The sequence below is a fragment of the Lontra canadensis genome, unplaced genomic scaffold (genome assembly GCF_010015895.1).
Source record: "Lontra canadensis isolate GAN:19392208 unplaced genomic scaffold, GSC_riverotter_1.0 scaffold9, whole genome shotgun sequence".
Lineage (NCBI taxonomy): Eukaryota > Metazoa > Chordata > Mammalia > Carnivora > Mustelidae > Lontra > Lontra canadensis.
Window position 1 is genome coordinate 20,035,652 of NW_022631003.1, and position 26,942 is coordinate 20,062,593.

General features: G+C 45.6%; 1 protein-coding gene across 1 annotated transcript; it reads right to left on the reverse strand.

The window, feature by feature from the left end:
- Positions 1-2,069: 2,069 nt before the first annotated feature.
- HEBP1 (heme binding protein 1) lies at positions 2,070-26,620 on the reverse strand. Its single transcript, XM_032855035.1, has 4 exons — positions 26,448-26,620; positions 18,087-18,225; positions 16,155-16,335; positions 2,070-2,674 (listed from the first exon to the last, which is right to left on the reverse strand). The coding sequence occupies exons 1-4, from the start codon at positions 26,523-26,525 to the stop codon at positions 2,503-2,505; spliced, it is 570 nt and encodes a 189-aa protein (XP_032710926.1). The 5' UTR covers positions 26,526-26,620; the 3' UTR covers positions 2,070-2,502.
- Between the last annotated feature and the right edge of the window lie 322 nt (positions 26,621-26,942).

The following is a 26,942-nucleotide window of genomic DNA, read 5'->3' on the forward strand; positions in this document are numbered from 1 at the left end:
GGTAAAAGTTCATGATGCTGGAGGATCAAAGGCAGAGATAGAGAGAAAGGAAAGGGAAGGAGTGGTCAGGGGCCAAATCACATGGCCTGGCAGGGTGTGAAACAGAGTGTACATTTCAGTCTAAGGGCTAAGTGAGAGTTTTAAAGCCAGTCCCTCCTGATGTTGCATAGAAAAGGATTGAAGGGAGGTAAGACCAATTGGGAGGTCTCTGCAGGTGTCCAGGGAAGAGAGATGGTGACGTGGCCCAGGATGGTCCAGTGGACAAAGACTTGCCTCCGTGGCACTTACTGATGTAGTAACACTCACTGGTCACCTCCTCCTCGCTGATTTTCTCGCTTTCCTCCCATACCACCAGCTGTGCGTTTTTGATCGTTGTTAGGCTCTTTTCCTCTGCTCTTCTCTGAACATCGGGGTTCCCCTGAGATCTCACCTATGTTCTCTTCTCACTCCACAGTCTTTCCCTGGGAGCGGCCATAATTCATCCACTCCATCAATATCTTCGTGACCTCCACACATAGTCCACAGCTCAGATTTCTTCTTTAGCATCAGACCCTCCTTCCGGCTGCCTAGGAAACAGCCCCACCTGGGTGCTCCATGGGCCTGACCCTCTTGTGAATAGTGCTCTCCATCACCTGCTTCTCGCCTGTGCTCCCTCCCACCAAGAGGGGTGGGTCCCATCCACCCCGCCTTAGCCAACTTCCTGGGCATTGTCCTTGACCCCTTCTCCCTCGTCTCACCCAACTCTTCTCCTCCAAGCCCTGTTGATCCTGTTTCTCTCAAACTGTCCCCTTCTCCTAACCCCATGCCATCATCCTGGCTTCTAGGTCTCCCTCATAGAGTTTCCTGAGTGGTCTTCCTACCACCAACTGCATTCCCTTCTATTTTCCACACCGAGGACAGAAGTTTCCCTTTAAAACACGATGGTATCATGTTCCGGCTCAAAGTTATTCAGTTACTTTTCATAAAATTCAAAACCTTTGACATGACCTAGGGCCCCCGTGGCCTCACTTTTGTCTAAACCCCGAGTTCAGTGCGTGAGCCTGTGGGCCCTCAGCCGTGTGCGAGGGTCACGACGGTAACTTCCTCACAGGGGGTGTACGTGGGGCACGTGGGGGTGACGCAAGGGACCAGCATGGGGTCTGGCAGGTGGCCAGGACTCAGGGCCAGGGTGCTCTCCCACTGATCTTCAGAGAGGGGCCTAGCCTGGCCCTCAGAAGGGATTGCTATTCTGAACGCTTGCCAGGAAAGGTGATGGCATAACTGTCACTCCTTTCCTTAGCAAATCCCGTTTTATGTCCAGTGAGAACCCTTCCTGGTGAGGATTCAAGCTCATGTTTGTTTCTTTCCTCACTGCTTGTGTAGTAACTTTCTGATGGGTGCCAAGGTGGTTTTCTCCCAGAAAACGTGTCCAGCGGTCCCCAAGGGTTGAGGCGTTGGGAGGGTGCCTGTTGACAGGGCCAGGTTTTGGCACACCCTGGGAGGATCAGCATACTCTCCATGTGCCCCGTGACCTGCCCAGCTTTTTCTGTCCTCTTGCTGACCCACACATTCTGTTCCAGCTCAGCAACTTTCCCACCTGCCCCTCACAGCCTCGGGGGGGGGGAGGGGGGCGGGGCGTGTGTGTCCATTTCCTTCCCTACAGGCCAAACTGCACATTCTTCTTCAGTTCATCAAACTGGACCTCAGCTTTTTCTCACCTCATCTTATTCCCACGGATAAATCCTCCAAGCAGTTCTTACCTCCAGGGATAGGTATCAGAATGTGATGATTTTTTTCCCCTTGGTTTACTTTTGTCCCTCCTGGAATGCTTCATGGGCCACAGTTGCAAACAGGATCCTCAACTTCTAATCATAGAATCCCTATGACACAGTTGTGGTAAACGTCTATGATGTTGGGACGGTCTAGCATCTGGGACACATCTTCCCAGCCCGGGGTCTTTGATTTGTAATTATGAAGGACTTTGGAACTAAATTTGGGATTCCTGTCCCAATAAGCGTCATCATTAGTACTTATAACGTATTATTTATAAGACTGTGCTGTCTTGGAAATAACTATACTCTGGATTTGTCTCAGCAGTTTAAGTCAAAGATCTTTATTTTCAGGCCTCTTTTAGACAAAGGTCTTGCAAGAATCAGAAATGACAGATGGTGCACAAATCACATTTTCTCCTCCACCACAAAAGGACAGGGTCAATAATTTTTGTGATCTGTTTTGAGTGACCCAGATAGCTGGGAAAACATTGCTGGATTTTTTTTTTTTCTGATCTACCACAGAACTTTCTAAGTCAGTTCAAATGTTGCTTCCTATTTTGGCTGTCTTAGTTCCTACCAGGAGAGAAAGAGCATAGACAGAATAGGCGTATTTCATAAAACTGGCAGTACACAGCTTTGAAGGGACGTCGGCGAAGCTGGAGACACACTTGGCAGCTGTGCCCCCCTCCTTCCCCCCTCGGGAAGTGGACCCAGAAGCACAGGGCTGGGAAGTTGTAAGGCGGCGAGTTCCTCATGCTTTCACCAGCCAGACCTCATTGCGACGTCCGTAGGGCTTCATGGGAGGGTCATATCCAGTGCAGAAGTAGACGTCACTGCGGCAGGTGGCTGTGCCCTCCAAGGCTGTACGCAGCTGGGTGGCATGAGCTATGTAGTCGGCCTCCTTCGCGTAACCACCGAACTGCCTAAGGTAGAAGCGAATGAGGGGCTGATTAGGAGAAGACATGATCCCCAAGGGGGCGGGGGGAGTCTTTCTTATTTTTTGTTATTTATCATTTTCTAAAGATATTTATTTATTTATTTATTTATTTATAAGTAAATGGCGCAGGCAGAGGGAGAGGGAGAAGCAGGCTCCTCACTGAGTGGGGACCCTGACATGGGGCTCAATCCTAGGGCCCCAGGATCATGACCTGAGCCGAAAGCAGACGCTTAACTTACTGAGCCAACTGGGTGACTTTTTTTTTTTAATTTTATTGAGAGCAGGGCATCTTTAAAAAAAAAAAAAAGAAGTCACTTGCCACTCTCAGTATGACAAGCGTGCTAGAGCAGGGGCTGCCGCTCCCTGAACGGTGGATTTGATCCCTCGGATCCTCACTTGCGCACCTGGGATAGGCTGTTGTTTTTCCTCCAGGGTCGTTATGAGCTTTAAATACAATAATGGATGTGAATAGCTCTAATGCAGAGCCAGAAACACAGCAGTCAAGTACTAAGCATAAGCTTGCCTTTCCTTCCCGAAATGTCCCCGAGGGATGGTAGGCTGACCTTCCCGTAGGCCATGGCTTCACCTTTCTCTCTAGCTCCCTCTTGCCTTGGCAACCCCTCCTCCAGGCCCCTCTGTCTCCAGCTGGGGAAGGAGGAAGACGCAGGAGCATTAGGTAGGATAGAGCTGTAGCTAACGCTTCTCCCCCAGCAGAGCCTTTCTGATGAGTGAACACATCACAGCGGTTACAAGTAGCAGCTTTGTTAAAAAACAGAGCGACCAAAGGGCCCCACGGAAGTCTTGGGAGGCCCCGTGGCAAGCTTGAAGCATGCCCCAAATAAAGAAATCACTTCTCATAAATCCCTTTTCCTGTTCAAATCATGAAAGCTTTCTTTTTCTAGTACGTAAAAAGATTTTCCTAAATCAGGCTTCTCTCTTAATGGCAGAAGGTGGGTACAGAGAAGGAATGAAGCTTGCCTTTTCGAGATGATTATTCCCTCCTTACGTCATCTGCCTACGCTCCAAAATTCATCCTGTGGCCTGCCCTAAATATACCAGTCTAAATCTGGGTTGCACTAAAATCTTTATTAGAGTCAAATATGTCCCCATTTCTAATGAGCTTTATGACTCAAAAGTCTGAATCTGTACCAGGCCAAGATTAGGCCAAATGCATTATTTTTGGTGGGGTTCTCGGAGTCACGCTTTGCTCTTTTATAAGTGGTTAGTCATGCTCGACAAGCATTCAGCATGTTGATTATAGGGTTATTGATGTAAAAACACCCAGGATTTCATCTTTAAGGGATTGGTTCTTCCAACGTCTAGACAGTCGCTAACAGTAAGCAGACAGAGCCGAGACCACTTTGGAATAGAGGAGGCTTGGTTCAAGTATATAGAAGAGAGATCATAAGGCAGATGAGGAAAATTGAACTCCAGCTTCACTGAGGCTCAAATGAGAGGAAAGCGGATTAGTAGACCCAGGGTGAACATTAAGGGAAGACTGTTCTGGCAGTAAAAGTCTGCAAGACTATGGGATTACTTTTAAAGAATGTCTATAGGTTGAGAATCACTTGCCTGAGATGAATCAGATGCTGAAGGTAGGAGCGGGTGTTGAGTGTCCGCTGTACCCCGCATTCAGGCTGTGACACTCAGTTCTTTTCCTTGAAAATGAGCCATGTTGGCTCTTTAGGCTACTGGGTTTTAGAAATGTCCAAAGGAAGAGGGGTCCTCAACTCATCAGTTGGTGACAAAAGGTCTAGCTGTGTGCTCAGTCCTACCTCAGCCCCTCTCTCGTTCTTGGTCTTGTGCAAGGCTTCAACTTCTCTAACCTTCAGGTCCTTCGTGTGCTAAATAGGGCTGACCAATCCGTCTTAGAAGGCTGCTGTGAAGACGGAGGGAGACAAGATGGAGGCTGCTGTGCTCAGGGCTGGCTCATAGTAGGCCCACGACAAACAGGAGCTATTACTGTCACTTTGCAATTGCTCAGGACAGCCATCTGGTTCTCTGACTCCTGGGGTGAGGGACACGATGGGAATCTCAAGTAGTATCAGGAACCCAGGAAGAGAGCCTAGGAATGACCAGCTGGCTTGATGAACTATCTCACCTTCTCCCCTGGGCCTTCTCTCAAAACCCTAATCTTTAACCCCACTCCCTTTTCCCATTCTTTTCCCTTTTTCTCTTTCTTTTCTTTCTCACTCTCTTCCCCCTCCTCCCTCTTCTTCTTTCCTTCCTTCTTTCCTTCCTTTCTTCCATCCTTCCTTTCCTTCCTTCCTTCCTTCCTTCCTTCCTTCCTTCCTTCCTTCCTTCTTTCTTCTTCTCTCTCTCCCTTCCTTCCTTCCTTCCTTCCTTTCTTCCTCAGCACTTATGACCTTCTAACATACTATATAATTCATTTACTATGTTCACTGTTTATGGTCTGAGTTTTCCGGTAGAGTATAGGCCCCATGAAGGCAGGGATCTTTGTCACTTTCTGTGCACTGGTGTAGCCAGAGCACCTAAAAGGTGTCTGACACATGTTCGATCCCTTGGCCAAGTCAGCAATTCTGGGGTAAACAGTAAAAGTTAGTGTCTTCAGGTCTTCAGGTTGATAGACCTCAAGATGATCACACTTAAGACTGTTTGCCTCCACATTCACTCACTCATATAATGAAATCTGAAGCACACATTAAGGGTGGGAATTCAAACAAGGAAACTGGATTGACTGGAGCCACACTGGGAAGGGCCTTGAATGCCGTGCTGACGACTTTGAAAAGGTGGACTTACAAAGGCTTTGAAAGTAAGAGGCTGACATGATCAGGTTTGTTTTGGAGAAATCCCTCTGGAGGCAGTGGAGGGAAAGAGATGGAATTGTTAGTGGCCAGAAACTACCATGTGTGAGATGACAAACGCCTCTGAACAAAGGCAAACTTGACAGGTGACTAGAGGTGAGGGGAGGCGGGGAGAGCAGGAAGTTGAGGATTCTCCAGGGTTTCCAGGGCAGTCTCTGGATAGAAGCTGCTGCTAGGGATGCTAGGGTGAAGAAAAGGAGGGGTAGGGGTGACTGATAATATGGTTTGGGGGCCATGTTGATATGAAGGTATGTCTATGAAATACATTCATGGAACAGCTGTTGTGTACCCAAGTGTGTGTCAGGCACTGCAAATCTCCTTAGAAGACCTGGCAAAGAACCAGGGCCAGAGATCCTGTGTTGGGAAGAGGTGGGCCTTGTGACAGATACTGGGAGTCCTCAGTGAGTAGGTACTGACTATCATCACGGGAAGGAAGGAGACAAGGCCTAGGTGGTGAGCAGACATAGAGGGTCAGTGGGCTGCTCTTGGGCATCCTGGTCCCCAGGTGGTGGGCGGAAGAAGTGGCCTTGGCAGGGGCCCCTGAAGAAGGAGCTGTCTGAGAAAAACACAGAGAACCAGCAAGTGATATGGAGAATGTCATCATCTGGGGATTCATAAATTCACTTAAAAAACGCTCCCCAAACAAAACAAAAGCAATTTGAAAATATTTATTCCCAGGCCTCCAGAGATGCCAATAATGAGGATAAAAATTTCCCTCTTGCTTCATCATGGAAACTTCTACTAGAAAACAAGCAGAACGAATGGGCTAGGAAACAGCAGACACATGTGTCCTCCTCACAGCCAGTCTAACCAACACCCCCTCACCCAAGCACAGGACTGCACAAACAAGCCAGAAAACCAAACCGTACCAGGTACGTGGCCCTACTATGCCCGACAGAGGCCCAGTGCTAGCTCTTCGGCTCATTTGGGGAGAAGCCACCCCGCTCGTCCCTGCCTCAGCTTCTAAGCCCAACACGGAGGGGAACACAGTGCCCACAGCTCCCCACGTTCATAAACGTGTTTGAGTGTGACTTCAAGAATTCTCATAAAGCCCTTTGAGCTCCTCAAAGGACATAAACATGAAGTCTACACATTATTTTTGTAAGCCTATTAACTAGTCTCTGTCTCCATCTTCAAAGAAGCTCTTCTCCAGGGCACTGTATTTTATCTCCCCCTACGTCAGAGTTCAGTATTTGGAACAAAGATTTTTGGTTACCCTGGGAACTGAGGAAAGACACTCCCCCCACCCCATTCCAGAAACACAAAAGGAGCTGACTACAAAGGTCTGGAAGAGGTTTGTGGTGTGGGGATGAGGCAGGCATCAATGAGGCAGGCGAACAGATGGAGGCTTTGGTCCCAGGGGGGCTAGAAATCACAATGGTCGAAGCATGCATTGGGGTAGATGGAAAAATGGATGGTCTGAGACTTTAACAACCAACAAATCAACACAGATTTGGGGAGAGTCTATGCACGGAGCTCTGTGCTAGGCAAAGGAAGCGTAAGACTAGGAGCTGACAATCTCATGTCAACAGTAAGAAGCTTTACCCCATGAGGCATTTCATTCAGTCGGACTGAACCATGCTTACTGAGTTGAGCAAGACGAGGCCCAAAACACAAGTTGGATACCACAGAGCTATAAAGATGATGGAGACGTCTTTCTACCCTTGTGAGGTCTAACTGCAGTGGGCAGGCCAGCGACACACATAAAGATTATATGGGACAGAAGGAAGCACTAGAAGGCAGGCAGAAGGTACAGATGGAATGCTCTGGGGGGTGGGGAATAGGCAGTGATTTGTTCTGACTTAGAACATGAAGGGAAGGCGTTATGGAAGACCTGATAATAAGCCGTTGTTTATTGAGCATCTCTTCTTGATGTCAGCAATGAACAATATGACAAAAATGCCTGGCCTCAAGCAGCTTCCATTCAGCAGAGGCTGGAGAAGGGCTGTAGGAGGAGCTGGGCGAGCCGAAGTGGGTACTGCATGTGTATGTGTTTGGCGGGGGGCATGCCTGAGATCAGGTGGACACGGAGTGGGGGCGTTGTTGTGGATCAGATGCCATGACAAAGCTTTTTTACTAGGCTTCACTGCCTGGCTAGACATCTGGGGACCCAACCCAAAGTTTACCCATCCCCCATCTCATTTAATTACCAGCTTGGGCTTTGGTCCCAACCCTAACGAGTGCCCGAGCTGAGAGATGGAGGGAGGTAGTGGGATGGGTCCCATGCTTGAGGGCTGGTGGTGATGAAAGAACACCTTAGAAGGGGCAGAGGTGGAAGAACTAGGAAAAATCAGGAGGACAGAGCAGTAGTTGAGGCAGGAGATGCCAAAGACCGAGGCAGGGAGGATGGAAGGGAAGGCACAGCTAGGAGGTGACTAGGACTTGGCCAACAGTTGATGTGGAAGGTGAAGGAGTCAGGATGCCATTTGAACGGGATGAGTATGAGGATGGACGGGACCTTTTGTAAGGCGGAACACAGGGCATCAGGTCTGGGGAGGAGATCTGAGCTTCATTTTTGACCTATTGACTTGGGAGACCTTGGGGAGGTTTAGGTGGGATGCCTCCAGAGGGTGGAGGGGAGGCCGGTGCTTGGGAAACATGGCAGCCACGTTGACTCAGGCTCATCCCCCCAGAAATGGGGACTGAAGCCACTTCCAAGGACCCGTTTGTAAAGGACTGGTGGGACACCTGACCCGTTGTAGGGGGAAATGGTGATTAACTAGGTTTTAGATTCAGAATCTTGTCACTGGCAGGGCTCTTAGAAGTGAGGTGGCTTCAGTGTCAGAGGTACTCGACAGACATGTGCCAAATGGGACAAACTTGCCGCTGAGCACACGCATTACTCAGTGTAACTGCTGCACATCTGTGCAGATGGTGTTTGAATTCCTCTGGCCAAGGCTTCCTCACCCTGTGTCCTGTCCATCCTACTGGTAGAAACTTTATCCCAGAAGGCTTTTCAGTAAGAAATATGCTTCCTTATAATTTCCACCCACAAAGACCACTTCTCATCTCTGAAATAGCGCAGGCCTGAGACACCTGGGTGGCTCGTCGGTTAAGCATCTGCCTTCAGCTCAAGTCATGATCCAAGGGTCCTGGGATTGAGTTCTACATCGGGCTCCTTGCTCAGCGGGGAGCCTGCTTCTCCCTCTGCCTGCTGCTCCCCCTGCTTGTGCTCTCTCACTCACTTGCTCTCTGACAAATATATAAATAAAATCTTTTAAAAAATTAATAACACAGGCCTGAAATATCAGAGACGTTTGTTTCTCATCTATTTTCCCCACTAGGAAAAACTAGTTTTTCCTGCTTCGAAGAGTGGACACATCGTTTGTTCCCTGCTTTATTTTGAGCACTGACAAAATTCTTGGCACAGAACAAGGGAATAATGAATACATGTTTTTTTGACTGAATGAATACATGTGTAAATGGCCTCATCTTGGTCATCATGTTGAGTCTGATGAATGTTAAGGCATTCAAGGGAGATGAAGAGATGGTCAGGTTGGAGATGTACTGATGGAAGGGTGACAGTTGAAGCTATGGGAAGGGACCAAGATCTTTAGGGAGAAGAGGAAAAAAAAGAAAGGAAAAGGAAAAGAAAGGAAAAGGTAAGTGCAGGGAAGGCAAGGACCAAGACTTTCACTTGCTTATTTATTTCTCAGCTTTTAACTGAGCACTTACTAGAGGACAGCCTAAGGCCCTACCCTCAAGAATATTCTAGTGAGGGAGACGACAATAAATGCATGAACAAATAGGTATATAATGCAGATGAGAATAAGTGAAGAGAAGAAAAACCAAGCAGGGTAAGAGGACAGAAAAGGAAGGGGTGCTACTTTTGATAGAATGGTCAGGTGAGGGGCGCCTCAGTGGCTCAGTGGGTTAAAGCCTCTGCCTTCGGCTCAGGTCATGATCTCAGGGTCCTGGGATCGAGCCCCGCATGGTGCTCTCTGCTCAGCAGGGAGCCTGCTTCCTTCTCTCTCCCCTCTCCGCTCTCTGCCTACTTGTGATCTCTGTCAAATAAATAAATAAAAATCTTAAAAAAAAAAAAAAAAAGGAATGGTTGGGTGAGGCTGCTTGAAATCAAAATGACAGAGTTTAGGCATAGAGTAGACCAAGGAGGCAAAACTGTATTATGTCTCCCATGGCCAGAGCCTCCTGTGATTACAGGTAGGCGCTGGAATTATCTAGGAATGTGACTAACACTGGTCTACAGCTCTCCTGAGTGGTAATATGGAACACCCTAGAGGCTTAGCAGTTCTTTCCAAAGTTCTCTTTCTCCAGGTTGAGCTTCCCAAACTGCCAGTGGCCTCAGTAGGGCCTGGTCCTTTAGAGAGGAAAACAACAGCAGCATCCCTGGGCGCCCTGTGGCTGACAAAGTTGTATCACACGCACACTTTGTTGGACCCTAACAACAGTGTGTCATACATTCTATTTTATAGATGAGAAAACTGAAGCTCAGACAGCCCAGCTGTAAAACTCATAATTATTAGAGTTGTGGTTTGAACTGAAGTGTATCTGTAGTTACTTGACTTTTTGTTGTTAATTCTAGTAAAACTTGATCTGATTCTTGGAGAGCGATGAAGTCAAGAACTGGAAAATGGGCTAACACTGACCTAGTGTCTACCTAACGTCCAGCATCATGTAGGCATCTACGGATACCATGTTTCCTCCTCATGACAACCCTGGGCATTAGGTACTCTTTTCCCACCTTGTACTTGGGGAAATTGAGGTCGTTCGGTGACACACTAAAGGTCCCATGGCCATCGAGCAGGAGAACTAGGATCGGATCAGAGGTCACCCTGACAATGACTCGTGGTTTCCAGCTCTTTCCTTTATGCCCAGACATTTCACTAAAACCATCACCCTCTCCTGCCACGGGTCTCTGTCGAACCCAGCACTGCACTGTGGAAAGGAGGCTGAGCTGTAATCGAAGTGGCCTCCAGGGCAGTGAACCCAGAGGGAGCTGGAATGTGGCCACTCATACAAGTGTGAGGATACCTGTATTGCCTCTTGTGACCACTAAGGAGATTCTGATAGTGTTAGTCCTTCCTAGCCTTCTATCCATTGACTGGTAATACATACCACTAAAAAACGCATAATCCCTTTTGAACATCCCTTCATGATGTTCTACAAAAGGAAGCCTGAATTAAGGAGGCAAGGCTTTCATTTCAGAATTAATTTCGCCATCTAATGCCCTTACGTGTATTTGAAATAGTACTTTTGCCTTCTGCCACTTCACTCTGCCTTCCAGGTAAGGTACTATTTAAGCACATTTGGCTGTGCAGTGACACCAAGTGGCTAGTTGAGGAATAACATGTGCTGATTTAAGACCCTGGGTTAGGTTTAAAAAAAAAAAAAAAATTCACAGAGCCATGCCATACACCCTATTTATCACATTCAGCAGTTTAGGTTTCAGAGAATTAATAGGAAACTTTCAGACTGGACTTGAATAATACCTTTTAAAGAGATACCCTGTCCCTCCGTAAGGAACCAGGCTTCCTTGGAGAAATGTCAAACTCCAGCTCTAGGGCAAGAAATGCCCAGATGTGTTTGAAACATCTAGTCACACCAGAAAGCAAGGAAACTACCCTAGAGTACTAGAGTCTTGTCAAAAGGACCAGGCCAAATATGGGACAATGTGAGCTTCAGTAAGGACAGCTGCCAGGAGCGGAAATACATCAATTATGTTGAAATTAGTATGTTTATACTGAACCTCAAAAAACAGAGACCAATGCCGCCTTGCCCATGGAGGATGCTCAGGAATGAAATCAATCTTCTGAAAACGGGCAAAGAGAAGGCAACGTGCTAAAGACAAGGTATCTTGCCTTTTTGTCTGTGCCTCCATCTCAGAGAAGTCAAAAAGCAGAAAAGAGGAGGTTTCTTTTTATCAAAGGACACCAGCTAAAAAGTGAAGGAAAAATAGAGGACACTGTCATTTTATAAACTCGAACAAAGCCAGGCATCTAGGTAAGGGTGATCTGTACTCACGGGTATTGCAAAAACAGAAGCATGTGAACGTGATGAACTCCCCGGTGGCGGTCTACAACACTACCTATGAAACATGCTCGCTGAAGGTGCTGGCCTGAATCCGTCCGTGCCTCTGGTTCTAACTACTAACTCACAGGCAATGCCGGAGGCAGAGGAACATGTTGAAACACCACGGAAAGGCAGTCTGCAAAATTCAGACTATGGGAAACAACAGGACACATGATCCATAAGCAGCCGTGAAAAATGGAAAGGTGTAGTAGTGAGAAAAACCACAGACTAGTAAAAGCTTAAAAGGTATACTGACCAGGGAGGCCTGGGTGGCTCAGTCAGTTAAGCGTCTGCCTTTGGCTCAGGTCATGATCTCGGGGTCCTGGGATCAAGCCCCGAGAAGGATTTTACTTGGACCCAGGTTCAAACAAACTTTAAAAACAAATGATCCAATAGTGGGGGAAATCTGAACGCTGGACATTTTCTATTATCATGGCACTAATGACATGCTGTTTACATTTTAGGAGTAATAAGACATTATGACTGTATTTTTAAAAAGTCTTTAGTAGTCACACTGAGTATTTATGGATGAAATTAATAAAATGTCTGGAATTTGCTTCAAAATGACCCAATAGAGGGGTGACAGTTGTGAGGGTACACATGACACAGGTCTGACCTTGAGTTAATTATCATTGAAGGTGAATGATGGGTTCCATTATCTTATTCTGGTTTTTTATTTTTGTTTTGTTTTTTTTTTTTTTTTTTTTTTTTTAATTTTTCAGAGACAGAGAGAGAGAGAGAGAGCACAAGCAGGGAGAGCAACAGGCAGAGGGGGAAGGGAGAAGCAGGCTCCCTGCTGGGCAAGGAGCCCGACGTGAGGCTCGATCCCAGGACCCTGGAATCATGACCTGAACTGAATGCAGACGCTTAACCAATTGAGCCACCAGGTGTCCCTCATTATCTTATTCTATCTTTACATACATTTGGAAATTTCCATACTAAAAAGTTAAGGACAAAAGAAAACCATCGGACCAGCCACCTTGAAGGTTTATGGAAATGATTTAATCACGTCAACCTCATTCCTTATGAAATCAAAAGGGCAAAGGGAAAAAATAATTAATTACTGAAACCTACCACAGCTCATACACATTAAGTCATTTGTAAAAACAGGAGCATCTTAGTGACTACTGAAAGATACTCTTTAGTAGAAGTCCTCTGAGGGAGGTTGTTATGGGCACTTAACAGATGGAGAAACTGTCTTAGAGAGGCTGAGTGGGATTCAAACTAAAATATACTTGTTCATTAGAGTACACCAGCCTGCCTCCCAAGACACGTGGGGAAGAGAGGAGAAGAGGGAGCAGGAATGGGGGTGAGACATTGGAGACACAGCACCCAAGATTTAAGGAGGCCCTCACTCTCAGGGCCAATCCTGTACTTAGGCCACTGTGAAAGTGGGCGCCTCCTTAAGTTGTGTACCACAGCCACCTCGCTTCCCCACTCTAGTGCCTGTCCTTGGGAAAGATATTCCTTACCCCGAGTTTGCTTTCCCTGCTGCCTCTGTGGCAAAGGCAGGAAGGTCTGAAAGATGATTGGAGTAGAGACCCGGCTGCAGTACATGCACTGTCCTCGAGGGGGCACGACTAAGGCCTACCACTGCCAGACCAGCCAAGCTCTGCTTCCCAGGGTCAGTGTCAGCTCCAGAGAAAGCTACACCCTCAGGTAGCAGTGTTGGAGCCAGGGAGCCCAATAAGTAAGTTCGGAAGCCCTGGGGAGGGGACAAAAACCGTCCAGGACAAGATTATCTGTGTATCTATTTTCCCTCCGTTGGTTCTGGAGTAGAAGCAAATCCACACCTATAGTTAATGCTGGTAAAGCTCCTGGCCTGTGACTGTACACAGTTCGGTGCCTGTGATAAAGGAGGATTTTAACAAACGGCAGGGGGCACCAATTCTCTACAAGAGACTCAGTTTCTGAAGGGGGGTTGGGGTCCAGAGAATAAAGACATGCAACCACCTGCACTTGTTATGTTCTATAGTCAAAAGGAACATGACCCGAAATGAGGCTCTGGAAACAGGACGAGAACGCTCCAAGGACCGTGGACAATGAACAACGGAGGGGGTGGCCGTCCAGTTCTGGCAAATACTCCCTGCCTTTCTGGCATTCAAGGGGTAAAAAGGACAGCCCCCAAGTCCGATATATATTCTATACTCATTTATGTATTTGTGACCCCAAACAACAGCTTGATTTAGCTATTCCCTGAGTCTCCCGGAACCCTACTGCGGCTAATGTAGGTGTTCAGCCTAAACTGTGGGGATACTCCAACCACGCCAATCTGGCAAATGTATTTAGTCAGACATAATGCAAATGTTTGTGTGCCATAAGCTGAAGAAAATGAAATGAGAAATTGTCAGGACTCAGTATTTAACTTAATTCATCAATAATATAAAGAAATTAAGAAAACAATACTATTTGAATCAAAAAGAATAAAACACCTAGGAATAAATTTAACCAAGGAGATAAAAGATATGTACACTGAAAACTGTAAGACATTAATGAAGAAAACTGAAGAAGACACAAATAAATGAAAAGAGATTCCATGCTCATGGATTGGAAGAATTAATGTTGTTAAGATGTACATACTACTGAAAGCAATCTATGGATTCAATGCAATCTCCATCAAGATTCCAAGGGAATTTTTCACAGAAATAGAAAACCAACCCTAACATTTATATGGAACTAAAAAAGACCCCAAATAGGGGTGCCTGGTTGGCTCAGTGGGTTAGGAGCCCCGCGTTGGACTCTCTGCTCAGCAGGAAGCCTGCTTCCCTTCCTCTCTCTCTGCCTGCCTCTCTACCTACTTGTGAGCTGTCTGTCAAATAAATAAATAAATAAATAAATAATCTTAAAAAAAAAAAAAAAAAGACCTCAAATAGCCAAAGCAACCTGGAGGAAAAAAAAAAAAAAGGAAGAATAAAGCTGAAGCACATTTCCTGATTTCAAATTATATTATAAAGTTATTGTAATCAAAGCAGTATCGTACTGGCATAAAAACAAATATACAGGTCAGTGAAACAGAATAGAGAGCTCAGAAACAAACTCATGCATCATGGTCAACCAACTTACAACAAAGAAATCAAGAATAGTTTCTTCAATAAACAGCGTCTAGAAAATTGGATAGCAATAGGCAAAAGATTGAAACTGGACTTCTATCTTACATCACACACAAAAAAACAATGCAAAATAGATGAAAGACTTGAACATAAGACCTGAAACCGTAACATTCCTTGAAGAAAACATAAGGAGTAAACTCCTCGGCATCAGTCTTAGCAACAATGTTTGGTATTTGGCAATAAAAGCAAAAATAAACAAATGGGACTACATCAAACTGAAAAGCTTCTGTATAGCAAAGGAAGCTATCCACATAACGGAAAGGCAAACTACTCAACAGGAGAAAATATTTGCAAGTCATATATCTGACAAGGAGTTAAAAGCCAAAATAGATAAAGAACTCCTATAACTCAACAGCAAAAAAGCCACACATTCTGATTAAAAAATGGGCAGGGGGTCTGAAAAGACATTTTTCTGAAGAAAACATATACACGGCCAGTAGGTATATGGAAAGGTGCTCAACATCCCCCATCATTAGTGAAATACAAATCAAAGCCCTAATGAGATATTATTTCATACCTATTAGAATGGCTGGTATCAAAAAGACAAGAAATATGTATTAGCAAGGCTATGGAGAAAAGGGAACTCTCATTACTGTTGTCATGGGAATTGGTGCCGCCGCTGTGAAAGACAATATGGAGGTTCTTCAAAAAATTAAAAGTAGAACTATCCTTGGATCCAGCAATTCCACTTCTGGATAGATAGCCAAAGGAATTGAAATCACTACGTTTTTTTTTTTTTAAGAGATGAAATCACTATCTTGAAGAGCTATCTGCACTGCCATGTTCACTGCCCCATTATTATAATAGCCAAGATATGGAAACAAGCTAAGGGTCCATCAGGAGATGAAGGGATAAAAATGTGGTATGTCTATATACAAAGCGGTATTATTCAGCCATAAAAAAAGAAAGAAACTCTGCCATTTGTGACAATGTGGATGACCTTAAGGACATTATGCTAAGTGATAATAACTTGGACAGAGAAAGGAAAATGCTATATGATCTCACTTACATGTACAATTAAAAAAAAATAACAACAACTGAGCTATCGATACAGAGAAGAGATTGGTGGTTGCCAGAGATGGGATGTGTGAGGGGAGTGGGAGAAAGGGTGAAGGTGGTCCAAAGGTACAGATTTCCAGCTATAAGATAAACTAGTCCTGGGAATGTGATACAAAGCAAGGTGACGATAGTTAACAATTCTGTCATGTATATTTGAAAGTTACTAAGAAAGCAGATCTGTGAAGTTCTCATCTCAAGAAAAAGAAATTATAACTATGATGGATGTTAAATAAACTTATGGCAGTGAACATTTCATAATATTTCTATATATCGAAGCATTATATGTTGGACACCTGAAGTCAATACAATGTTATAGGCTAATTATATCTCAATAAAACTGGAATAAAATATAAATGTAATGCAAATGCTCATTGCAGATGATCAAGGAGTGGTTATGGAGATCAGATGTTACCCTCAGATGACTAGAGAATCATTTCCTTACAGGGAATAGACGGTGATGCTTTCCCTCTCCTCGATCTTAATGCTGTCATCGGTGGGAACTGGTGGGTTGCTCTGAAACTGGTTTGGAATCCGGAACCAGACTTTTAATTTCTTCTGGAGGGAGCCATCATCACCAGGAAACACAGCAAAGGAAATAGGAACTGTCATCCCCATTCCGATTCCTGAAAACATAAAACCCCACAGAGTGAGGGGGCTGTTACAGTCAGAACTTGCTCAGGACCGTGGAAGATCAGCTAGTCTCATTCTTCCTCCAAGACAGTATTTTTGGTTCTTGAAATTAATAACAAACCTTCCAGGTGTTAAAACTATATAGTCAGATATACATAAAACAGCTCTTATTTGTATATACTGGAAATAGGAATGTAGTGATTCAACTTGTTTGGAAAAAATTATTTGGTAATACATATCAAGACTGTAAATATATCAGTATCTAATTACCTTCTGTTTAAATGTGAATTTTAAGGAAGTAATCCAAAATATCTTAAAGGCTGTAGGTAATAGGATATTCATTACGGCAGAATTTATAACTGTCAGAGACTGGGAGCCATGTAAATGTTCAAAACAGGAATATGTCTAAATTACAGGTACACAATGCAATATAATGTAGCTGTCAATAACCACACTTAAGAAGATTGTTTAGCACTAGTGGAAAATAGCTATAAGTAACTATAAATACCGGAAGGATACATAATTGCACAAACACTATGATTACATTTTAAAGGCTTATTAAAAAGCCCTAAAGAAATACATTCAGATGGCAACAATGATTGCAATAAAAAAGATGGGTTGGGGTACTGTTTTGTTATTTTCAAGATTTTCTTTAATGTTTAATCACATAAAAAAAAGTTTTTCAAAGATTTTATTTATTTGGGAGGGGAGGGGCAGAAGGAGAGAGAGAGAGAATCCCAAGCAGACTCTGTGTTGCACATGGAGCCCAACGTGGGACTTGATCTCACCACCCTGAGATCACGACCTGAACTGAAGCCAAGGGTCGGATGCTCAACTGACTGAGCCACCCAGGCGCCCCTGGATTTTATCATTTTTATACAAATATTCTTCTAAAAAACATTACAACAACATTAAGAAGGAAAAGATTTCTTCTTGACCTCCTACTGGTTGACTTATTGTCCAAAGCCTGACTACTTTGGTGTTACTAAATGCTACTGAGGTTAATACCAGTTTCTGACTTTCTAAATCATCAGCCTGAGAAATATCCTAAAAATTAAACATCACCTTTCTTTTTTCTTTTGCCTTGCTTTGGACCCATTTGGGGTCTGCACTGATTCTAAAGAGCAGTCCAAATGAGAGAGTTTAGAGTTAAGTTCATATTTAAATATGGTTTCCATGCTGACAGGTACACTGAAACTTCGGGCCCGTTGTTTTAAAAATAGGGGCACGGCCAGCACAGACTGCCACGTCTAAGACTGGAACAGCCTAAAAACTCTCAGCCCCTTCATTTGCCAGAACAGAGCCGAGGACCTGGCATACTCATCACTCACTGAGCCTCAGAGCCCTGCGGATCCTGAGCAACCCAGGGACTGGGCAGAGATGTTCAGCCTGGAGGTGGAGGTCTCAAGTCTGAGGCTGGCCTGGCTCTGTGACTTGGCTTTCCTCACTCAGTCAACCAGTCCAAAGATACTATATGCACTGCAGGGTTGATACCCTGAGTGCATGTTCACGCCTGGGAGAGAATCATGCCAGGTGATATGGAGCAGGGAGACCACATACCGAGGGGTAGGCTGGATGGGGTCAGTGTGGTCCTCCTAGAACATTCTTGTGCACAGAGCCCAAGTTCATGTGCTACTGAAGCAGGTGGTGACAGGTGCCCTGTGGCCCCTTCCTGTATTTTCCCCTGATGAGACCTAGCAAGCTTGCCTCTGAGCCCAGAACCACATCGTTCAGGGATACTCACCCTTGTCATTGGTGCCTCCCACATACTTCATGACTTTGGGCATTGCTTCCCGGAGACCCTCATCCACAGGCTTGTCTGTCACTTCCACTGTGGCAAACCGCCCCCCCTCACAGGTCCTTTCCTCATAGGAGATGTCTTCCTAGAGATAGAATTTACATACTTAAAAGAATTAAAATGGCAACCGGTGATTACTCTAGAAGCGGTGATGGTCCAGTTATAAGAACGGCTAAAGAACTTTTCATAATGAACCTGGGCATGGTGACAGGGTAGAAGAGACAGTTAGGAGTATGAAGGGCCGTGAGAAGATTCTGGGATTTCTTACAAATGTAGAGTCAGCAGAAAAAACTTCAAATTATCAATACTCTCAGAGAGATAAGAGAAGATATTGCATCCAAAGCCACTCACAACATCACCAGAATGCTATAAAAATAGGATGTTCAGAGATCAAAGAGCTCTTAGAAATTAAAAATATAACAGAAATGAAAAATTCAGGGGAGAAGTCAGAAGATAAAGCTGAAGGAAATCTTTCAGAAAGTCAAGTAAAGAGGCAAAGACATAGAAAACAGAAGAGAATTGGAAATCAGAGAATCAAGCCAGGAGATCCAACATCTGAATGACAGGACCGCCAGGAAAAAGATGAAAATTGGAAAAGAAGAAAGAGATCCAGCAACAATGTCACAAACTCGAAGACCCCAGGATTAGCCTCATTCTAGAAGCAGGGCTGCAGGTCAAGAAGAATCAGAGTCACTCAGAGAGGGAGACAAACCATTAAGAGACTCTTAACTCTAGGAAACGAACTCGGGTTCCTGGAGGGGAGGTTGGTGAGCAGATGGGGTTAACTGGGGGATGGGCATTAAGGAGGGCACGTGATGTAATGAGCACTGGGTGTTATATACAAGTGATAAATCACTAAACTCTACCTCTGAAACCAATAATATACTATATGTTAATTATATAAAATAATATACTATATGTATATAAAATATACTATATGTTAAGAAATTAATTAATTTAATTTCAAAATAAAAATAAAAGATCCCATGGCAATTTTCACCAAATTAAAAAAAAGAAGAAGAATCAGAGTCATTCTCTTCACTTGTACTATTCCCAGACACGACTCCTCATTGCAACTCATTTCACTAAATCGTACTCCCCTGAAGCTCAGCTCCACTGCCAATCCCCCCAAAGCCAGGGAGGACCCCCGCTCCTCATGACTACTCTCCACATGAGTCTCTGTCCTAAGGTCATTATCCTTTGCCTTATGGACGCTTTGGCCCTCCTCCATCCCCTCTCCTCTTCCTTGTCCTTTGATATCTCATACGATATAATTTTGTATTCCTTGAACATACGCTATAAGACAGTGTTTTTCAAACTTGGAAAAGAATCACGATTCAAAACAAGAAATGTATTTTTACCTCATGCCCTTATCAAGAACACACACGTGATTGAAACAGGGCTTCACAAAATGAAACTTCACCCTTATGGAGGAGGGTGAATATACCAGCCTTTTCTTTCTTTCCTGTTGACTTTTACTCTCCTCAAGTGTATTTTATTCTATTCCACCAAAAGAAGAGAGACATACTCTATACTGATTTTGCTCTCTGGTAATGGAACACTGTGCAGTTTGAAAAATCTGCTCTAAAGTCTTTGTGGACAAGAACTCTGTGGACTCTGTGGACCAGAAAGATGCCATGGAGCATCGTAAATTAGATGCTCCACGGGTGTTTGGTTATGGATTAAGGAGCTGCCTCTCTTACTCATGATTGTGAAAAGCAGAAGATATGGCTGCCCCGGCTGGGCAAATGGGCCTTCCTGGGACATCCTAGACTGAAAGTCCTCAACTCCCAAGGGGACAGAATGACTCTTTGGAGGTGGGTAGGACTGTGAGGCTAAGAGATCTGTATAGTCTGAAAAAGTACACTTACATTCTAATTTTATGTTTAGAATGGAAAAAAATTTTTTTTTGTGATGCAAAATTAAAGAAGAATAGTGAGAAAGGGGCCCAGGAAATCTGAAAGGTTTCTGAATGCCAGTTTCATCAACTTCCCTTCACATGGGGCAGGGGAAATTGCATGAGCCTAAGAATCAAGAGGCTCCAAATCAAATCTACTGTGTCATTCGGGGGATGGCTGTGAGGTCCTCCCCTTGGAAAGTGTTGCATTTCCAAAGGGCCTTCAGTAGCAAGCCGTGCTGTATAAACCTGGGGTATTTTGCCCTTTCTGGTTCTGTCACAGCAGAGACTAGACTCATCCTTCATTTGAGGTCCCTTTGAGTCTTGCCACTCGTGTTTAAAATTCCAGAAACGCTACTCTGTGAATCACAGCCTGGAAGCCATTTTAAAGTTCGTCCAATCAAACTAATTTCCCAAAGAGGAAATGAAGCACCAGAGGGACTAAGTTCCCCAGGAACACACAGCTACTAAGTGGTGACATTGGCACCAGAATTCCAATCTCCAAACCCTAGTCTAATGTTAACTGCCGGGCTCGGTACTGTATGGGGGATGATGGGAATACTTTTAAGCATCTTCCTTTGGCTACTGAGTTAGTTCTTCCTGTTGGACATTTGGATGTCTGTGTCCAGCTCCGAACAGGGGCAGCTAAAGTCATTGAATTCGGCTTCTTCTCTCACAAATGGAGAAACTGATGACAAGCTCTCACTGGAGAAAAGACCTGGCTGGCTCTTTCCTTCATTCTTTCTTTCCTTCTCTTATTAATTCAACCAACAACAATGGAGCTTCTCCTATGTGCTGAGCACCGTGCCCTGTGCCCTGTGCTAAGGTACAGCAGTGATGAATGATACAGTTTCTGACATTGGGAGGGGGGTGGTCTGGTCTAATAGAAAAACCAGGTTATAATCCGATGATATAGTTAAGAGGAGAGGCAGGGCAGCGTGGGAACACAGAACAGGACTACTTTGGTTATTCTGGGGGGCAAGATGTGTGTTGATGTGCTCGGCTAGGTTCAGGCTGACCTAAGAACCTTGAGGTTCTTAAAAATCATCCAACTGGACATCCAGTCACTGATGCATGGATTTATTGAGAAATATTATTGAAGACCTCTGCCAGGTGCTATGGATTTGGAGATTAAGACAATATGGGCAGTCTAGTGGGGTGGCGAGAAGATTATGAAATTATCATATGATGTAGCAAATGTTCTGCAAGTTTGGGGAGGGCAATTTCAGGTAGCAGGCACCACAGGTGGAAAAGAGCCGAGGGGTAGAACACAGCTGGTTCGCTGGGCCTGGAGCAAACCCTGTCAATCAGGGCAGAGTGAGAGAGGGGGCTGCAGATTCTGGCTGGGCCAGACCCCTGGAGGACTCCTAGGCTGCCATAGGGAGGATTCTGTGACGGTGAGCTGAGTACAAGTCAGTTTCATCTACCCCAAATTCGTTCAATTGACTTTGTGATCCAAATGTGGAATTTTGAGTGGGAGGGGTCCTGGCACAGAAAGGAGTTCTGGGGATCCTACAGGTGATCTGTGCTCTTAGACTCTTCTCCAGGCAGAAGGTCCATGGCAAGAGAAGAAAGGCAACCAAGAAAAGAATCCAGTTTGATTCGGAGAGCCAAGGCCCCCATGATAATTCTACCAGTCCTTTTTTTTTTTTTTTTTAAAGATTTTATTGATTTATTTGAGAGAAAGCAAGCAAGAGGGAGAACGACAGAAAGCCTGAGTAGGGGGGAGGGACAGAGGAAGAGGGAGAAGCAGACTTCCTGCTGAGCAAGGAGCTTGATCCCGGGACCCTGGGACCATGACCTGAGCTGAAGGCATATACTTAACTGACTGAGCCACCCAGGCACCCCATAAATCTACCAATCTTTAAGGCTCAACTCCAACTCCACCATCTCTTACTGAGTGATCCGTCCTTCCTATGAACTCCAAAGGCTGAGAACACTAGGTCTAGAAGGGCCCTTTCATATCTATCAGTTCATTTGCCTCCCAGGACAGATAGGCAAACTATCCATTGCACAGCTGGACATGTGGGTGTGGAGCTCAGTAGGAGACTGACACGGGGGATAAATTTGGAAGTCATCAGCAAAAGGGGAAACTGAAGCTGTGAATGAAATTGAGATTGCTAGGGAATATACACAGAGCATTCTGTATCACTTAATCATGTTAATGAATGCCCTACCTAAAAGCCCTCATTCACCAAGTTCTTAGCTCTTAGTTCTATATGTCTTGCATATAGTAGGTAATAGGAGTATTTGTGGGAAAGGAGGCTGTGGCATAAAACCTGGTTTTACTTGAAGGACAAGGAATAGAATAGACATAGCTGGGTAGACAGATGAGCAATTAGTCTAATTATACCTATGCGGGAGAAAAGCAAACTCACAATGTCTTAAGGTCCCACCTAATTGGATAGCATCTGTGTCCATAAACTCATTTGAACCACTGGATCACTATGGAGATTTAGGTTGGAGAGAGGGACATTGCAAAACTACCCAGCTCTCCCGGGAGAATATTTTTTTAAACTTAAAAAAAAATTTTTTTTTAAGATTTTATTTATTTATTTGTCAGAGAAGGAGAGAGAGAGAGAGAGAGAGAGAGAGAGAGAGAGAGAACGCACAGGCAGAGGCAGAGGGAGAAGCAGGCTTCCTGCTGAGCAAGGAGCCTGATGTGGGACTCGATCCCAGGAGACTGGGATCATGACCTGAGCCGGAGGCAGCTGCTTAACCAACTGAGCCACCAAGGCGTCCCTCTCCAGGGAGAATTTAAATAGAGTTCTATTTCCACAGAAAATAAAGCACCTAAGTTAACACAGCTAACACATTTGATTCTTCCAATTTAGTGTCTTTTGTGTGTGTCCTTGTCACATGGAACATAATAACAGCCCATCTCTGTCCCAGATTCTGCTAGCTTATGCTCCCAATCAGACATGGATTTGGCCCAAGGCTGCAAACACCAGTTTTCAACATTCCCCAGGAACCCTGGTCAAATTCAAATCCCAGACTGGGATCTGGAAACAATGCCTCTTGCTATGGAATTTGCAAGGTTCTCTGCGAGGTCAATTTTTTTTCTTGCCACCTGCTGGGGTGGGTATAACATGTTGATTCTGGAAGCCAGCTTTCTCATCATAAAACAATAATTTCTCATCATAAGAAAAAATAATATAGTCCACCTAACTCGGGACTTTCTATGTGTCAGGTATCGTTTTAAATACTTTGCATGAATTTGTTCCTGCAATCACTCCAATGATCCTGTGAAGAAGTGAGTGTTTTTATCTTTATTTTCAGGTGAAACTGGAGCACGAGGGGTTAAGTAACATGACTGAGTTACAGTGGGCAAGTGGTAGAGCCAGGATTCAAACCCCTGGGCGGTTGGGTCCCAACCAATGTGCACAGGCTGGGAAAAAAATCCCATTAAGATGTCAGTTATTAATATCAGTCCTGCTCTGTGCATCCACAAGACCCACCTAATTCAATACAGTGTGAGCAGTGTGCCCACCTCCTTCCTGAAGCAATGTGGAAGGCACCTGATAAGCTCTGCAGCAGCCCGGATCTCCCCATCACAATCAGTCCTGAACATATGGTTAGCCCGAACCTGAGCTACACAGGGCCCACTGTCTGCCATCTACTGGTCCAAGAAAATGGGCAACGATTCCTGACCCAGACGCTACCCGGGGCAAGAGAGAGAATTCCAGGGAGAGTCTGTCTTCAAAGTAATAATCCCCTGAATTTGTATATTTTTTAAAAAAGGCTTGAGTATCTTTGAATAGTTACATAATTGTCACATAGGCACTGTCATTCTCATAGCTGAGAGATTTCAGGGTTCACAGTGCTTAGGAGGTTAAGTAACTTAACCGAAATTACCTGTGAAACTAAGGGGAAGCCAACGGTTACCATACCCTACCAAGTACTAGGTATTTTGCTGAACAACTTATAGCTGGTTATCTCATTGAAATTCCCAAACATTCTTACAAGATACAAATTGTTATTTCTTCTCGTGATTGGCTTCAGAGAAGTTAAGCAAGTTGCCTTTGACCACACAGCTAGGAAGAGCAGAGCTGAGTTCTGTCTGACTGAATGGTATTATCACCTTTGTAGGGTGTATGAGTTTACAAAGCATTTTCATGTTTTTTAAAAAATGTAATATTTATGGTTGGTCTGGGAGTAGATGGGAGAGGTATTTTTATGCCCGTTCTACACCTGCAGAAACTAAGAACATTCAGGTTAAGTGATCTGCATCAGCCTGGTAGCAATATCCCATACGGCACCATGTTCCCATCAAAAGTTGAGGGAAGATGCTTATCAGAGAACTGTTACTAGAGCTCAGAGACCTGGGTTACTTGGAAGAAGCTAGAACCATGGTGGCCTGTCTAGAAAGAGCTGGAGCTGTGGAGAAACTCTTGGTGCCAGAGACCTGATAGTTCAGAGAAAGAAAGGGAGAAACACCTTCTTTCTTTCCTTCCACCCTTTTATCTCCCACCAGTGCCTCCCCCTGGGTGAACCTCACGGCGAATTATCTGACACTGGAGCCTGGTAAGTAGGCAACCGGAATCAGCCCCCACTCCAGACTGAGACACGACCCCCACTCCAGACTCCAGACTGAGACCCAGGGAATGGGCGGGGGAGGCATGTGAGGACAGACAGACGGTACAGCAGCCCTGGCAATTGTCTGTTACCCCCAAAAGACCCAGAGAGCTGTATTCCACTACAGAAGGGAGAGCTCTCTGGGAGCTGTTGGTAACATGGGGATTCTTTAAGCGTTAGGGCCAAAAAGCATCCTAGACATTCCCGGGCTGAGTCCACAGACGAGCACACGCACCTCACACAGGCAGGATCTCACCAAAGACAGTTCCTGCGGCCTGCAGCTTATGAACATTGGTAGGCAAACAGGTAAAACTGACATTATTTGCCCCACTTGAAACCACAGGCTCATTCCTCAAATTCCCTATTCCTTCCTCCCTTCCCCGCTTGTTTTTCTTCATAGTCTTGATCGGCAGCTGATACCGAGGTATTTGACCTGTTTACTTGTGCATTAGCCACTAAAATGTAAGCTCCACGAGGATGGGGGTTTTGTTGGTTTTATTCATTGCTTTATCCCCACTGCCTGTAAGAGTGATGTACATAGATGGTACTCAACAAATTTTAGTTACTTGTTGAATACATTAATTCTAACTTAGGAGAGTTCACATGAAGAATCTGGATTTCTGGTTTTCCTTAAAAATCTGGCAATCCTGGTTTATATCCCTGCATAGCAACATGGCTGCTCTTTGTAGAGGGGACCCCGAATTCTTTCTTGGATTTGCCTCAGTCCCCACCTTGCCTTAGAGTCTAACACAGGCAGCTTCACTCATTTCCAGAGCCTGCCTGGATGCTTGTAGGCATCTGAATGTCACCCTTGATCCGGGCTCAACTTGGTCATTTTAAGTGCAGCTGAGGGAACTCAGAGACAGACAGATGAAGTGACCCGGCTCTAGTTATAGCTGCGTGAAGAACCCAGACTAGTCTGGTTGAGGGCTTTTGTGTGACCATCATCGCGCTGAGTACCAGAACTGGGTCCTCAGACAACACAGTCCTTTAACATAGGAGGTGCTGAGCGGGGAGCTGAGTATACAAAATGCACAAAGTACCTGTTTGCAAGGAGACTGTAATCTAGCTGCAGACTCTTCCGTTTTCAGGGGGCAATCTAATTTGCTTGTGTTAGCACTGATGTCAATTTGTGGGGGAGACAGCAGTTAAGCCTTTTTCACCCAACCTGTATCCTAGGACCCAACTCTGGGAGTTCCACGGGCCAGCATACCATGTTACCGCTCTGGGCCTTTGCGCATGCTCTCCGCTTTTCTGCGCCCTCCTAACATACCAGAAACCCAGGTGAAGACGCTTCCTCCGGGAAGTCCCCCTCATCAGCCCCTGGCAGAATGGATCGGTCCTTCCCGTGCTCCCTCCCGTGCACGTTTACTTCGGTGGAGCACAGATCTTGCTCCTTTATACTCATGTCTCCAGTAGCTGGGAATTTCTTGAGGACAAGCACGTTTTCGATCTTTTTGCACCCGAAGGCCTCCCAGCAAAGAAATGATCAGAATGCTTAGGATGTTTACAGGAATTAATGCATTCAACAGGCGCTGTTCCGTCGCCGCGCCTAGACTCCTCTCTTAAAGCGATCTCTCCTCTTTGTCTCCCCTCCTCCCAGTAGAGCCCTCAGTCTGCTGTTCTGTACTTCCCTTTCACTTCCTCCTTCCCAGTTCGCGTGCTGGGCACTGGAAGGCCATGCCCCCCCCCCCCCCCCCCGGCAGAAGCCAAAACGCACATTCTGGGGCAGACCGCTTGCCCCACCTGCCCGTCAGAACCCACTCCAGCCCCGGTTAGGGTGCGGTGGGCGGGCGCAGCCCCGCTTCAGGTCCTCGGCAGCCCTGCGGGCCTACCTTAGCCCCTTTGCTCAGGACCTGCCAAGGCCACGTCTCTACGCTCCCGAACAGCGAGTTCTTGATCATGCCCAGCATGGTGTGGCTGCGGCGCTCCGGGGGCACCTGCGGACTCAGGGCTCCAAGGGCGGCTGGGGCAAGCGGGCCGGGTGGGCTGCCGGGCGCCTCGGACTCCGCCCCGCGGAGAGGAGCTAGGAGGCCGACGCGGCGGGACAGGGCGGGGCGGCGGAGAGGCCACGCCCCCGCCGGCCCCTCCTCCTCTACGGCGTCTACTGGCTGGGGCCTGGACACAGATTCTGCCTATGGGATTTAGGCAGTAGTGATGGAGAACTTTCTACACCCCAGCCCCGACTTTCCCCCACCCGCATCCACCCCGGCTTCGGCTCTCAGGTACCTGGGCACCAAACTTCCAGGCCTCTGGATTCCTCTGGAGCTTTTTCTGCCCTCCACCCTAAGGCTCTACATCCCGCGTACTGCCTAGACAAGGTTCATAGG

Excerpts from the sequence above, each read along its gene's own strand:
- HEBP1 (XM_032855035.1), bottom strand. The coding sequence starts at position 26,525 with ATGCTGGGCATGATCAAGAACTCGCTGTTCGGGAGCGTAGAGACGTGG. Across the intron at positions 16,336-18,086 it reads GGGAGGCACCAATGACAAGG|GAATCGGAATGGGGATGACA; the intron begins GTGAGTATCCCT and ends TTATGTTTTCAG. Across the intron at positions 2,675-16,154 it reads AGCATCACCGTCTATTCCCT|GCAGTTCGGTGGTTACGCGA; the intron begins GTAAGGAAATGA and ends CTTCTACCTTAG.